Source organism: Mobula hypostoma, chromosome 7 (genome assembly GCF_963921235.1).
Source record: "Mobula hypostoma chromosome 7, sMobHyp1.1, whole genome shotgun sequence".
Lineage (NCBI taxonomy): Eukaryota > Metazoa > Chordata > Chondrichthyes > Myliobatiformes > Myliobatidae > Mobula > Mobula hypostoma.
Window position 1 is genome coordinate 167,949,904 of NC_086103.1, and position 16,080 is coordinate 167,965,983.

At 40.4% G+C, this 16,080-nt stretch overlaps 1 protein-coding gene across 7 annotated transcripts in view; it reads right to left on the minus strand.

Annotated features, from left to right (window-relative positions):
- herc2 (HECT and RLD domain containing E3 ubiquitin protein ligase 2) overlaps positions 1–16,080 on the minus strand; it is a 240,637-nt gene that overhangs the window by 103,625 nt on the left and 120,932 nt on the right. For all 7 annotated transcript variants that reach the window (XM_063054516.1, XM_063054512.1, XM_063054515.1 and 4 more), the window contains 9 exons: positions 15,246–15,438; positions 13,942–14,124; positions 11,816–12,000; positions 7,223–7,370; positions 6,938–7,134; positions 4,688–4,918; positions 4,430–4,565; positions 3,591–3,734; positions 7–149 (listed from right to left, as the gene is read on the minus strand). In XM_063054516.1, coding sequence (XP_062910586.1) covers positions 7–149; positions 3,591–3,734; positions 4,430–4,565; positions 4,688–4,918; positions 6,938–7,134; positions 7,223–7,370; positions 11,816–12,000; positions 13,942–14,124; positions 15,246–15,438 — 1,560 coding nt within the window. The remainder of the gene's footprint in view (positions 1–6; positions 150–3,590; positions 3,735–4,429; positions 4,566–4,687; positions 4,919–6,937; positions 7,135–7,222; positions 7,371–11,815; positions 12,001–13,941; positions 14,125–15,245; positions 15,439–16,080) is intronic.

Genomic DNA, 16,080 nt, shown 5'->3' on the forward strand with positions numbered 1-16,080 from the left:
GCAAACCTCAAGCTCTGATCTATCAAACACAGCTTTCACTGGAGATGGTTGGGTTGCTGCACTCAGCAGTTGCTGTAGTAAGATCAGAGGGGGTTGTGGTCCTTCAGGTGAAAAATCAGCAATGTCAGGAGAGGAAACTGTCGCATCCTCTGAAAGTGAAGACACAAAGTGGTATAATAAGCAACAGATATTATGGGTACAAAAAGACATGCACTACTTAACTTGCCAAATGTATGGTTCAGATTCCAGCAAATCATGCACTTGCTCTGCTACAAACATCAGAGCTGAAAATTGCAGAGCCAACTTTTATAATAGCTGAGAAAGCATCATAATGCAAGCAATAGAATCTGACTTCAGGACATAAATCTCTCAGTGATTAAAGTTACTATAACATAATGTTGGATTTTAAATTTGGAAGAAAACGTTGAACTCGAATAGGTCAGGGACAGTGGGTCAAGTCTTTGTTCCTGCCATGTTCCTGGATGGAGGCTGCCATTGTATAGCTGTTTTACGTCCTCCATTTTGTGAGATGAAGTTGCTTTGCTTTCTGTGTTTTGAAGTAAAGACAAAGTTACTTCAGGTAAAATGCAGGACTGGAGATAATTTGCAAACAAGAGGTTATTTGTGACTTTTTTTGATATAATATACCAGCGGTCCCCAACCACCGGGCCGCGGACTGGTAATGGGCCGCAAAGCAAGTGCCACCAGGCCGCGAGGAAACGATATGAGTCAGCTGCACCTTTCCTCATTCCCTGTCACGCACTGTGGAACTTGATGATAGGGTTGCCAACTGTCCCATATTTGCCGGGACCTCCCGTATATTGGGCTAAATTGGTTTGTCCCATACAGGACTGCCCTTGTCCCATATTTCCCCCACTAAGGTAGAGCGTTCCTATGAAACCTTTCGTGCCGAAATGGCTTAAAGCGAAGAAACAATTACCATTAATTTATATGGGAAAAAATTTTTGAGCGTACCCAGACCCAAAAAATAACCTACCAAATCATACCAAATAACACATAAAACCTAAAATAACACTAACATATAGTAAAAGCAGGAATGATATGATAAATACACAGCCTATATAAAGTAGAAATAATGTATGTACAGTATAGTCGGAAAGATTAAGCCAAAACCAATTTGTGGGAAAAAAAAATCGGCACGTACGCGCATGTGCACGTCCATATGCACACATCACGCATGTGCACACAGGTGCCCGCACAAGGCTTCATGGTCATGGTAGACTTTCTCCGGGTGAACCCAAGTGTCCCGGGATTTGACTGCTACTTTTGTCCCTTATTTGGGAGTGAAAAAGTTGGCAACTCTAACTGTAAAAGACATGTTGAGGTGAGTTTAATCCTACTTGAACACCCACCCCCAGTCGGCCGGTCCGCAAGAATATTGTCAATATTAAACCAGTCCGCGGTGCGAAAAAGGTTGGAGACCCCTGTAATATACCATGCAGGTTTGTGAATGTTGGTGTCTATGTCTGTCTGGAGTGATTCGAGCTGGTTACCAAAGAGAACAAAGAGCCGTAAATGATCGACTGTCACTTGCAGGGAAGAAGGCAATAACTGGATGCCGGCCTGGAGCAGAACCAATAAGAAGGTGTTAAAGGTCAGACACATGACCTACAGCCTATGACACTGGAATGCAATATTTTAATTGATTTGTAACGAATATAGAGGACGACATTTTGGTGGTGCTATCAGCGATAACTCTCTCAAGGGACCCACCATCGCAAGGAAGAACCCCCACGCCAGGGGCCGGGAGAAGAAAGGATCGATCATCTGGCCAACAGAGATCCCCTATTTTGATGTTATTAATTGGAAAAGTGGTCTGAATGATTATTGGTACAGAGAGAACAGTAGAATTCATGTTCTAAGTGCGAGCTTCTATTAATTATGAGTTGTGTACTGAACTTCCTAACCTAGTTTTGTTGACAGTCAAGAATAAGGATCAACCATGGTACATCAAAAACATGAGGAAAGTGTCAGCACTTAAGACATGGTTTTTAGTAGCTCGCATTTAACACAGATAAAATTGGACCTCTAAAATGTTGATTAGATTTATCAAACCCTTAAATTTCAAGAATTACAATAGCAATACTATTTTATTAATAATACCTAATAATTATTGATATTGATATAAGTCTTTTGATCTACAAATCGCTCTTTAAAGCATGGAAAATAGATTAACTTGTGTATTTACAGATAACATTTGGACCATATGATGCTCTGGACTGGTTTTGTTTGTCTTTGGGGTTGGAAGAATTTTCCATAATATGCTTTACCATCGTCAAAAATTATTTTTGCCCTTCCCAGGTGGGGTGGGAAAGCGTTTGCGTTGCAGTAATCCACATGCAAGCAGGCAAAATTCCTTCACTTTTAACAGTCTAATCCAAATTAGTTCTGCACTTTTTGCAAACCAATATACATTCAGTGGCTAACTTATTAGGTGCACCTGCTTGTTATTGCAAATATCTAATCAGCCAATCATGTGGCAACAACTCAATGAATAAGAGAATGCAGACATGGTCAAGGGGTTCAGTTGTTGCTCAGACCAAACATTAGTATGGGGAAGAAATGTCATCTAAGTGACTTTGACTGTGTAACGATTGTTGGTGCCAGAAGCACATCTCAGGAACAGCTGATTTCTGGGAATTCCACACACTACAGTCTCTAGAGTTTAAAGAGAATGGTGTGAAAAACAAAAAACTTCCAGTGAGCAGCAATTCTGTGGGCAAAAACACCTTGTTCCTGAAAGGTCAGAGGAGAATGGCCAGACTAATTCAAGTTGACAAGAAGGTGACAGTAACTCAAATAACTACACTTTACAACAGTGGTGTGCAGAAGAGCATCTCTGAACACACATATCAAACCTAGCAATGGATGAGCTGCAGCAGCAGAGTATCACCAACATACAGGAGGTACCCTATCATGTGGCCACTTAGTGTTATTTGGAAAACTTAAGAAAATTTAACAACTTGCTTCTTCCAGGTTTTGTCCCGCTTAGTGGCGCAATAATATCAGCACCGGACTCCAGAGTGAAGGTCCCCGAGTTCGAATCCAAGTCGGGTTGAGCGTCGAGCTAGCAACTCAGCCTCGTAAAACAAGAATAGCTTGCTACGGAAACGCCGTCATGATGGTGCCCTGATAACTCCACTGCCTAGTTAAGGGCTATTCTTCTTCTTCTTCTTCTTCTTCCAGGTTTGGGGAAAACATTCTGAACCATTAATTATTGCAATGATTACTGCTGTCACACAACACGTCACATCAGAGCTCCACAAACATAATTGGGCTCAATAGCTTAACTATTTTAACATAGTATTTATTAATTGATCATGAATGGGCCACGTGCATTTATTATCCCGTTCACTCACTGTGTAGCACTGAAAAGCAAACACATTATATCATTATGACTCTTTTACGAGATGAAAGCTTACAAACTGCTGAATAAGATGCAATTAATACCACTAGGTCAGGACTATTAGCTTAAAAATCAACTTAGATAAAGCTTTCACAGTCACCTGAGCAGTTAATGTAACACAGTAATCTGCTTTGGGAAATAGAGGTGGCTTGCTAGATCATACCTGCAGAAAGTGTACCCGTTTCAAACACAGCAGGCTGAGAAAGAATCTGCCTCAATTTATCTTGATGCATGAGTAAAGCTCGTGCTGCCTTAAGTATGTACAGTTTTAGCTGCTGACACCTTAGCAAAAATAAATCCACTTGATCTGAAATGGCAAAAAAAATGTATATTAATACTATTTTCCAAACTGCCAAGCTTGGGAGACTTCAAGTGTTACATTTTATCATTAAAAAAAATTCTTGAAAACTAACATCTAACATTAAAATGATCTTAAAGGTCCACTTGTCATGTTGAGTTTTAATTTATTGTGTCACCCAGTAGAGTAGTGGGGGCAAAAATTTTAAAAAGATTCAGACCTCAATATTAGCAAAAGAAGATTTTAGAAGTTCCTTAAGTGTACCAAAATGATCCCATCCAACGGATTCTGTTACAGGTCAGAAATTTTAATTACAGTTGGTACAAAACCTTTTGTAATTCATCTTTAGAAATGCAAAGTAGCTGAGTCACACAGGAAGATTACATTGTAGAACATGTGCGTGCAGTTGCCTTAATCAGTTTGTAGCCTGAAGTGTCATAAAGTCCACACTCTGCTAGTTCAGAACAAAGATAAAAAATAAACAAAAGAACAAGAGATTCTGCAAATGTTGGAAATCCAGAGTAACACAGAAAATGCTGGAAGAACTCAGCAGGTCAGGCAGCATCTATGGAAAGGAATAAAGCATCAATGTTTTAGGCCAAGGGTCTTCATCTGGACCTTGTTATTTCTTTCCATAGATGCTGTCTGCAGAGTTTCTCCAGCATTTTGTGTGTGTTACTAAAAATAAATAATACTTGAGTTACCTGTAAGGCTCTGATTTGACTTCTTCACCCTGTGCTTTTCAAGTTTGCTCCCTGCCAGATTCACGAGCTGAGCCCAGACAGACAGCATTAGGTCAGAAAATGGCAAGCTGTTAATACTGAAGGCAGTCATTGGGAGCTGAAACATATAAAATAAATGTGGGCATTATGAATTTGGCCTCTCAAGGTATGAATGTAGTGTGGCTCTGCTCAGATAATGCGAAGGCAAGAAATAGAGCTCAGTAACCACATATCACCTACCGGCTGTAACTGACTCAAAGGACAAACTCTGTACGTTCTCATGTCGTGGAACTGCACTGTAATTTTTCCCTTCGGAGTAATTCGAGCTACAGTCCCCTCACCAAGCTCTTCATGATTCACCTGGCCACCCAATCGCAGCCGTCCATCTATTCCACCAATCACAGCCAGAACTGCCATCAGTCCACCAATCTCTGGATTGTCTGAATCCGGAAAATAATCTTCCAAGACTATCTGCAAGATTACACAGAAAAAGAAAAGATTTCAGACACTAAAATGTAGTATACCTGTTGTCTTAAATAAACATTAATGCACAAGAGATCATGGCTCTTTTTCCCAAGAGTGGACAAAGTTTGGTATTCTGTCATTCAGAATATTGACAAGTGACTGCAAAATCCCTTTCTCTTTCCCATTTGTGAAAAAGCCAGAAACTAATGGAGGCACACACCTGGCCTCACAGTCAATGTGAGATCTGGACAGCAAAAATAATATACCTACATATAGTTAACACAAACCACTGGTACAGGTCCACAATCCCTTATCTGAAATGGGCCCAGTTGCATTTCGGAATTCAGAATTTTTTGGATTTCAGACCCCCGCCCCACCCCGATACCAAAAAACACGTATGCTGAAGTCCCTTATTTAACCTGTCACAGTGTGGTGGATTTTAGGACCCGGTGGCACACCAAACTTACCCACATCCTCCCAACACACATAAAAGTTACAGGCCAGGCAGCATCTCTAAGAAGAGGTACAGTCGACTTATACTTTAAATCTCTAGATTACTTATAATACCTAATACAATGTAAATGCTATGTAAATAGTTGTTATACTGTATTGTTTAGGGAATAATGACAAGAAAATTTTTTATTTCCTACAAAAACATTCAATAAAATATAAAAATATACAGCTTCAAACAAACCGAATCGAACACATGGTAAATTACTTATTGGAATAAATGTAGAATGTCACTGTAAAACTTCAGTAACTTGTCTTTCTGTTTATTTAAATCATATACAGTGTTAGTTCCGACAATATTTTCTTCAGTAAGACGCCGCACAGACACAGCACGATCAAGCTTCTGCAATAACTCCACTTTCTGAGTTATTGATAATGATAGATGCTTCCTTCTCTTTTTCTCATTGTTACCCATAGGGGTATCTGCAGCTCTTTTTGTTTAATTTCACTGTGAAAATGTCAAAGTCAACAGTGAACACAAAATATCAGCGAACAGCAAATGCACGTGTAACCAGTACAAGCGTTGAGCCGCAACTGGCGTCTGGCGGCCTCTGCTAGCGCTGCCATGTTACACCTGAGCGATGTCAGCTGTTGGCAAAAAAAAACTTCAGTTTTCAGAGCTTTATGGGTTTCAGAATTTCGGATAAAGGAATGTGAACTTGTAGTTTACAAGTGGTAATTCTAAGGATCTTTGATTTATTTGTCATACGTACATCAAAACACACAGGGAAATGAGTATCTTGCGTTAGATGTGTGCTGGGAGCAGTCCACAAAGCATCAACGCGCTTCTGGCAACAACATAGCATGTCCCAATTTACTATCCCTAACTTGTATATTACCAGATCACCTGGACGAAACCCAAGCAACTGCGGGAGAACGTACTAGCTCCTTATAGATAGTGGCAGGAACTGAACCCCAATCTTACAGCTGGCTACTGTAAAGCTTTGTGCTAACCGCTACACTACCGTACCATGGACAAACGGTTCCGAGAAGAAAGCTGAACACTGTATGTTCCTGGAGACTGATAATGCCCATTTGTTAAGTGTTGCTACAACAATGTAAGAAAACAGAAAACACCACAATCCAGTGAAAAAAGGACAACACAATTGCAACAAAACCAATAGAGCTACTAACAAAAGCTTTGGTCAGCAGGTGAAAGGGCCTGTTTCTGTGCTATGTGACTCTGACCTATAGAAATGGTTGAGAGCTCAACAAAATAAAAGCTAGATGGAAGAATATTCCCATATATCCCATTAAACAAATAAAGCCTGTTTTCACTTAAAAATTGCAAGTTATGGAGGGGAAAGGGGAACTGAGAATGGGAATGGAATTTATAATTCTCATTGTTGGTTCATATATATTGCTTTTATTCTTGTTTCTTTTAAAGCTAGACATTTTAATGCTTTTTGTGGTACAATGGGATATCAAGCCAACAGTTTCTTAGTCACAAAAATCAGATTTACAAGCATGGAACAAGCAAATAGAGGCAGAAAAGAAAACCAGGTATGTACTTACTGCCTCAGCTTGTTTATCTGCCATGATTTCACTGACACAGTTAAGCTGAGAATTGATATATTCATTGATAAGTCCGTTCCACTGACTCAGAGAGTGAAGGGTTCGCAACAGAGCAACTATTTCCTCTGCTAATGTACTGCTGTGAGTGGCTGTCAGAGAAGCCTGAGGTCTAGTTTTCCTTCTTCTCAGCATTCCTTCTACAAAAAGGCAGAAAATACTTTTAACATGTGTCCACCATTATTTTTTCCATCATGTTTCTCGATCAGAAAAATAAACATAAATCACCTCTCAACAGTGGAAGATCAGATGAGCAGGTGCTTAGGAGACTACCCAAAAACACAAACAATTTTTCAACAAGGAACTTCATGTCTCTTGATCGCTCATCTCTGTCCCATGAAGGAAGGACTGCTTGCAGCAAACGCAGGGCTAAGATCTTAACATAAATAAAATAGAAAAGCAGAACATATTAATATAATGCAAGCCTAGAAATTGATTCACTCCTCTCTAGAAAGTCTCATTAAAATGTCTATTCACAACTGGTCAACAAACACTTTACTTGATAGCTTGTCACCAGGAAATTCAGCAAGACCCAAACCATTGAGAACTAGTGAATCAAGCCTTGCACAAGAGAAGGTCTTGCTTTCACACAAATCATCTCTACAGAGTGTGTAAAGAAGATCCATGATGTCAGGGACTTGATCAAGTAGTGGGAGGGGTTGTAAGAGTAATAAACCTGATTGATCAGAAAAAGTGGGTTAAGGCCAGAAGGTTGCTAGGGGGTCAGGTCCAAGGTCAGCAGTTGGGAATGTGATGAGAAGAGTGAATAGCATAGAGGCTGTGTGCCTTCGCAGAAGACACTATCTGTCGGACATATTAAAGAATCAAGGATCTAACAGCAACGAGAAACAAAAGGAACTATTAGTTTAACAAGAAAGCTCTAGAGAATTTGGTGAGCTTGAAAACTGATAAATTCCAAAAACTGATAACCTACATAAGTTTTGAAGGAAGGAGGTACAGCGAAATGAATAGTGAACGTTGTGGTGGTCATCTTCCAGGGTTCTGTAGGTTCTGAAATTGTTCCTGTGGAACCACCATGGTGGTTAAACAACCTCGTTATTTAAGAAAAGGGATAGAGCAAACAGGCAATTACCCACCCATCAGTGTCAGTGAAAAGGCAGGAGTCTATATTGGAAGAGAAAACCTTGAAAATAACAGAAATATAGAGTGTTAACAAGGATTTATGAAAGAAGAATCGTATTTGACTGATCTGCTTAAGTTCTTTCAAAAGGGACCATTCAAATACAAAAGGGGAAACTGGTCCAAGTGAAGCATTTGGATTTTAGGTGGCTTGCAATCAAGCTCCATACAGGAGATTGGTCAATAAAGTGAGAACATATGGAATAGGATAATATGCTTATACTGTACCGAAAGCAAAGAAAGGGAATAAACAGATTGTTTTGTAAGTTAGCAATTTGTGTCTAGTAAGGTACTGCAGAAATTGATGCCACGCCCCAGCTATTCAAAGTAAATTTATTAACAAAGTTCATATGTCACCAAGACTCATCTCCTTGTGGGGATACTCAATAAATCAATAAAAGAATAATAACCATAATAGAATCAATGAAAGTTCACACCAACTTGGGTGTTCAACCAGTATGCAAAAGACCACAAATGGTACAAATCCAAAAAGAAAGAAATAATAATACGTAAATAAGCAATAAATATCAAGAACATGAGATGAAGAGACCTTGAAAGTGAGTCCATAGGTTGTGGGAATATTTTAATAATGGGGCAAGTGATCCTGAGTGAAGTTATGAGACTAATGGTTGGGGAGTAGTAACTTTTCATGAACCTGGTGATGTGAGTCCTGAGGCTCCTGTACCTTCTTCCTCATGGCAGCAGCAGGAAGAGAGCATGCCGTGGGTGACAGGGGTCCCTGATGATGGATGCTGCTTTCCTGCAACAATGCTTCATTTCAATGGGCTAAACGGTGGAGGGAGGGGCTTTACCTGTGATGGACTAGGCCTTATCCACTACATTTTGTAGGAATTTCTATTCAAGGGCATTGGTGTTTCCATATTAGCCTGTGTTGCAGCCAGTCAATATACTCTCCACCACACATCCAGGGAAGTTCATCGAAGTTTTAAATATCATGCCAAATCTTTGCAAACTCCGAAGCAAGTAGAGGCGCTGCCGTACCTTCTTTGTAATTGCACTTAAGTGTTGGACCCAGGAAAGAGCCTCCAAAATGATAACACTGAGGAATTTAAAGTTACTGACCCTCTCCACCGCTGATCCTCCTGTGACTACTGGCTCGGACTTCTAGTTTCCTTGGCCTGAAGTCAATATTCAGCTCCTTGATCTTGCTGAGTGAGTAAGAGGTTATTATAATGGTACCACTCAACCTGATTTTCAATCTCCCTCCTATATGCTGATTCGTCATCATATTTGATTTGGCCTGCGACAGTGGTGTCAGCAGCAAACTCGAACTCTTAATCTATACAAATCTTCTTTACAATCTATACAAGTGATTTGGCTGAAGGCATTAAATGCCATCTTCTCAAATTTGTTGACAACACAGAACCAGGCTCAAAAATGGAGAATGATGTAAAAAGAATACAAGACATAAACAAGCCAAATGAAAGGGCAAGAACAGAGTAATTGGAATATTATGTTGAAGAAAATGTGAGATCATCCACTTTGGTGAACGTAATCAAAAATCAAAATATTTGTAAAATGGCAAGCTACTGGATAGCATAGATATGCAAAGGAATTTGGATGTACTTATATTCAAGTCAGTGAAGATCATCGTGCATGTATAGTGGCCAAATGGTATTTAATCCTTTACATTAAAAGATTTTAATTACCAGCAAATCTCATTACAATTGTGTAGAGAACCTTGATAAGATCATATCTGGAGTAATGGATACAAATTTGGTTCATCTAAGATGTACTTACATGCATATGTGGACAGCATGCTAAAAAAGATTCAGTGGGCTAGTTTCAAAGGTTTGTCATATGAGGAGAAGCTGAGTAGACTAGAACTGTACTCTCTGGAGTTTAGAAGAATCAGAGGAGATCGCTTCAAAACTTACAATACTGTTAAAAGGTTTGACTACCCAGATGCTGAGAAGACGTCTCTCCATTTCCCCTTACTGATGAATCTTCGACTAGGTTTGAAAATATGGGGTAGGCCATTGAGGACGGAAAAGAGGGAACTTTTCCTCTCCTCTACCAACATTTCCCCCAACTCAGAAAGGAATGAACCTTGGAGGACTGTGAAGATTCAATTCAACCATTGAGTTACTTTAAAAACTGTGATTTGTGGGAATATATGGATATGATAATACTATCAAGAAATGATACTGAGGTAGAAGATGAGCCACGATCTTAACAAATAAGACAAAACAGCCAAATGACCTAATCCTGCTTCGATTCCTTACATTCTTGGGGTCGGCAAATGGGGTGTTGGATGATGGTTGGAAAGTAGGTGGGCTACAGGCCCTTGTGAAAGCCAGATAAGTACATTAATCAAGACAGAATAACGCACACAAAATGCTGGAGGAGCTCAGCAGGTCTCAACAGAGTCTCGGCCCAAAACATCGTCTCCAGAGATGCTGCCTGACGTGGTGAGTGCCTCCAGCATTGTGTGTGAATTGAACTGAATTGATTTGACTTTATTTCTTACATCCTTCACATACGTGAGGAGTAAAAATCTTTACGTTACGTCTCCCTCTAAATGTGCAATTTATAGTAATTTGTAATGAATAGTATGTACAACAGGGCAGTCAATATAGCATAGAAATACAATTGTATCAGTGTGAATTAATCAGTCTGATGGCCTGGTGGATGAAGCTGTCTCGGAGCCTGTTAGTCCTGGGTTTTATGCTGCGGTACCATTTCCCAAGATGGTAGCAGCTGGAGCAGTTTATGGTTGGGGTGACTCTGGTCCCCAATGATCCTTCAGGCCCTTTTTACGCACCTATCTCTGTAAATGTCCTATATAGTGGGAAGTTCATATCTACAGATGAGCTGGGCCGTCTGCATCACTCTCTGCAGAGTCCTGCGATTGAGGAAGGTACAGTTCCCATAGCAGGCACTGATGCAGCCAGTCAGGATGCTCTCAATTGTGCCCCTGTAGAAAGTCCATAGGATTTGGGGACTCGTGCCAAACTTCTTCAACTGTCTGAGGTGAAAGAGGCACTGCTGTGCTTTTTTCAACCACACCGCCAGTATTTACGCACCACGTGAGATTCTCGGTGATGTGTATGCCAACGAATTTAAAAGCTCAACCCCAGATCCATTGATGTCAATAGGGGTTAGCAAACCCCATTCCTCCTGTAGTCCACAACCAGCTCCTTTGTTTTTGCAACATTGCCACAACCAGCTCCTTTGTTTTTTCAACATTGTCACAACCAGCTCCTTTGTTTTTGCAACATTTTTACCCTAGATTTCCAGCATCTGTAGAATCCTTTGTGTTTATTAATAAAGACAGACCAGACCATGGTGAGATCCCAACACCAGATGCCACAGACTGGGATTAAATTGGCTGATCACTTCTTCACTCATAAAATGCTAGATACTGATCAGATGAAGAGGTCTCTGACCTCAAACTTTAATTCCAGTTCCTTCGCCATTGGCGCTCCCCAACCTGCTCAATACCTCTAGCTTTTATCTGCTTTTATTTTGAAGCTCAAGCATCAACATTTCAATATGGTTTTACAACTAATACTTAACACTTTGAGGTGAAATACTGAGATGTTTGAATAATGAGAGGGGTTGGGGGGGGAGGAACACTTCAGACAAAAAGCATTTTATTTTTAATATTTCCAGCCCTTGGCTCCTTCTAAAAATGAGTTCAACCACAGAAGTTCTCACCTGTCGCTGCAGTGACACAGCAGTAAATGACTGTTGTCCTTCAACAATCCTGGTTAGCAAACTAATCCACTGAGGTGAACTCAGAGTACCACACATTCGAGGAGTAAGTGCTATGCTTCTAATGAAACCCAGTGTACACCAGTTCCTGTGTTGCTCTCTGGATACCATTTTGTTTACAGAAGAAGCTGGGGGAAAAAAATGGATATTTTAACTTCTCTAAATAATGCACATATGCTTCATGTATTTCAGTAGATTCAAAGATGATAAAACCATGCCTAAAAGGTGTGCAGCCAGTCCGCATTGCGACCTGCACGTTTTATTCATTGTCCCCATCAGTCTAAGGCAATCTTTTGGTTACCAAAGCTCTCACTGTGCCAAATATAACAACTCAATATACAAGAACAAGAGAAGTTTGAATGGGTGCATGAATGAGAGGATTTTGAAGGGAAATGGTCCAGACATAGGTAGATGGGGCAAAAGATCGGGTTTGGTTTGGATACAGTGGGTGAAAGGCCTATTTCTGCACTGCGGTGCTCTATGACTCCAACAACAAAACTACTTTTTCCTTACAGGAGTTAGTGACAGTTGGAATAATTAAATAAAACACAACATTATCACTGACTTTATACACTACTTTGAATCTAGTAGTAAGTGCATGTTCAGCAAACTTGTAAGACTGGGCTCCAGGCCACTAAATAACGCCATATTTAGAATTTCTACACAGACCTAATAATAAATCACTGTTTACTTTAAACTTACAATTCGACCAAGAAACAAGATGCTCGAGGAACTCCACACCATCTATGGAAGGAAATGGATAGTGAATGTTTCAGAACTAGACCAGTTCATTTGGACTGAATGATGGAAAGAGGAAGGGGTGGAGCAAGATTTAGTAAGCGATGGAGTCCTGATGAAGGGTCTCAGCCTTGAAACGTCAACGGTACTCTTTTCCATAAACGCTGCCTGGCCTGCTGAGTTCCTCCAGCATTTTGTGTGCGTTGCTTGGATTCCCAGCATCTACAGATTTTATCTCGTAAGCAATGGATAAATCCAGTGAGGAGGAGCAACAGGCAAAGGAGGGGAGAGTGGGTAGAAGCTGAGAGCTGAGCAGTGGAGATGACAAAGAACTGAAGATTTGGAATCTGAAAGGAGCAGGAAGTGGAGCATGGAATCAGGTCAGGGAGGTAGGGTGAGCAGAGGGGAGCAGCAGGGGAGGGGAACCACAGTAGGTTGGAGAAGAGGAAACAGGGTGACAGGGACTAGAGTGAGTGCAAGAAGAACTGAGTAGATTAGGAGAAAAGACAAAAGAGAACAAAGGGAATTGATTTACTGGAAGCCAGAGGATTCAGCGTTCATGCTGTCAGGTTGCAGGCTATTCAGGTGGAACGGGAGATGCTATTTCTCTAGTTTGCGTTTCGCCTCACCCTAACAGTGGCAGACTTGTCAGTGTGGGAATGGGGAAGAGAATTAAAAAGGGCTAGCAATTGGAGTTCCAGACAGCCAGGGCAGTAGGAGCAATCAACAAAGCAGTCGTCTAGTTTGCTACTGGTCCAACCAATGTTGAGGAGGCTACGGTAGACACACCAGATGTAATAAATAAGCTTGAAGGATTTGCCTTGCCTGGAAGGGATATTTAAGGCTCTGGAAGGGGTGAGAAGAGAGGTGTAGGACAAGTGTTGCAACTCATCCAGTTACAGGTGAAGGCACTTGGCAAGGGTGGGGAGTGATGAGCAGACAAGGAGTCATGGAGAGGGATCCCTGCAGAAAGCAACACAGGTGGAAAGGTCAAATTGCAGTTGAGATGATGTAGATGATGGAAGTTGCTAAGGATGATGTGCTGGATGCATAGACTGGTGGGTGATAAGACCGGGGAAGCCTATCTCTGTTCCATCTGGTGGGCAGAAGGTCTCATCTGAAGAACAGATGCAGCAGAGACAGAAGAACTGAGAAAAGACACAGGCAACAAAACTAAAAACAAATCAGACAGATTATTATACAAAACATAAAGCTTCTATCATTAGAAGTTATTCAAAAAGTGATATTTATAATTTCCTCATGATAGATGAAGTTGAAATTCAAAACATCATCACGGGTTAAAGGTTGGTCCAGACCTTACAGTTCAATACCTGTTTTATCTGAGGCTCCACTTTCCACCAACATCCGCAAAAGTCCACATAGAGTTTTAATAGCTTCATTTGGAACTACGTCTGAGTGAATTCCAGCAGAAAGAGATAACGTCTGCAGAAGATTAACTGTTGCCATCAACAACATCAATGTTGGGTGAGTGTTCTTTTCCACGGATTCCACTTCTGTGCACAAAAAAGATTTCATATTTATTTTTCCAATAGTAAGCATCTTTCAAAGGGCAGCACAGCAGCGCAGTAGCTAGCACAACACTTTACAGTACAGGCAACCAGGGTTCAAGTCCTGCTGCTGCCTGTAAGGGGTTTATACGTTCTCCCCACGACCACTCAGGTTTTCTCCCGCAGTCCAAAGATGTACCAGTTGGTAGGTTAATTGGTCATTGTAAATTGTCCTGTGGTTAGGCTAGGGTTAAATCGAGGTTTGCTGGGCGGCATGGCTCGAAGAGCCTGTTCCCCACTGTATTTCAATAAAATAAAATGAGATCTTTCCTTACTCAGCTTTCCAATATTGTCAAGAGAAGCTCACACTAATTATACATGGCAAGTCCTCATTGGACATTGCAGTTTACACTGAATAACAGACTTGCTTTCATTGTGAAATTAGAATCAATATGGAGAGGATGTTTCCCCTAGTGGGAGAGTCTAGGGCCAAAGGGCACAGCCTTAGAATGCAAGGACATTCCTTTAGATAGAGATGAAGAGGAATTTCTTTAGCTAGAAGGTGGTGAAGCTGTGCAATTCATTGACACGGATGGCTGTAGAGACCAAGTAATTGGATATATTTAATGTGGATATTGATAAGTTTTTGATCAGTTAGAGTATCAAAAGGTTATGGGGAGAAGGCAGGAAAAAGGGATACTAAATCAATCATGATGGAATGGTGGAGCAAACTCAATGGTCTCATTTTGCTCCTCTATATTAAGGATTAAGAGAAATTGCTAAGAAAACTTTTAAGATTAAGATTCACTTAAGTACCTTGATGACACGTTTTGACAATGCTACAATCTGCATTAATAAACCATAACTAAATGTTCAATTCCTTCCTAAACAAGAATAGTTTCATCATTATACACTCTGCTGAATCCAAACTCCTGCATTCAAATAAAAATGCTAAACATTTTTCAAAAACATGACATTAAGCAGATAAAAATATGCACTCCAACTCCTTCAAAACCAGGTTAGTTTAAAAACTATTCCATTCTAGCCCCATTTATGTTTTTCCCCCACTAAAAAATTCAAACTAATTCTAACAGTATTAACAATTCACCAAATATTTGATCACTAACCCGAATCATCTTCTGTGTCAGAGTCTTCTGTAGCTGGCTGCGCAGTGGGTGGTGGTTCAGCCAGCTTCAGGTCATACTTTCCTTCTTTTCCCATCCTGTAGGAGTTGGTGCTCCCAGTATCCCACTGGACTCTGATCCAACCGTCATCTCCCAGTTCCCCAATAACACGGCCTAATCCTGGAGGAGGTCCATCCTGAAGTGGGACATACAAATAAAACGGAAACTAAATGATACTTGTGATGCACCTACCCTGGGCCAACTAAATGCAGAGTAACACACACAAAATGTTGAAAGAACTCAGCAAGTCAGGAAGCAGCAATGGAGAGGAATGAACAGACAACATTTTGGGCCAAGACCTGATGAAGACTTGCTGAGTTCCTCCAGCATTTTGTGTATTATTCTGGATTTCCTCCCAAATGCATTCTATAATATATTAAGTCAAATTATTAATATCTAAACTTCACAAGTTAAAAGTTTAAAGTTATCTTTAACTTTTAGTTGTCTAAATTTAAAATTATTTATGTGCAACATTATAGGCTGAAGGGCCTGTACTGCACTGTTCTGTTCTATTACTTAAATAAAAATTTAAGTGCACCTGATGGGCAAGTGGTGAAATGAGGGGTGAAGAGTTCTTGTCTTTTTATTTATCTTAATCTCAGAGTTTTTAGTCAGTTGCTCTGTACTGGAGAGGGGAGAGCCTGCCGCAGTGTCCAGAGAGTGTTGCCCAGGTTTTTTTCTGCATTTTGGATGTAGATTTGACATATATACTCTATCTTTCAGTCTTATAGCTTTTATATTCTGTGTTTTTATTTTGCCCAATCTTCTCTTTTTTTTG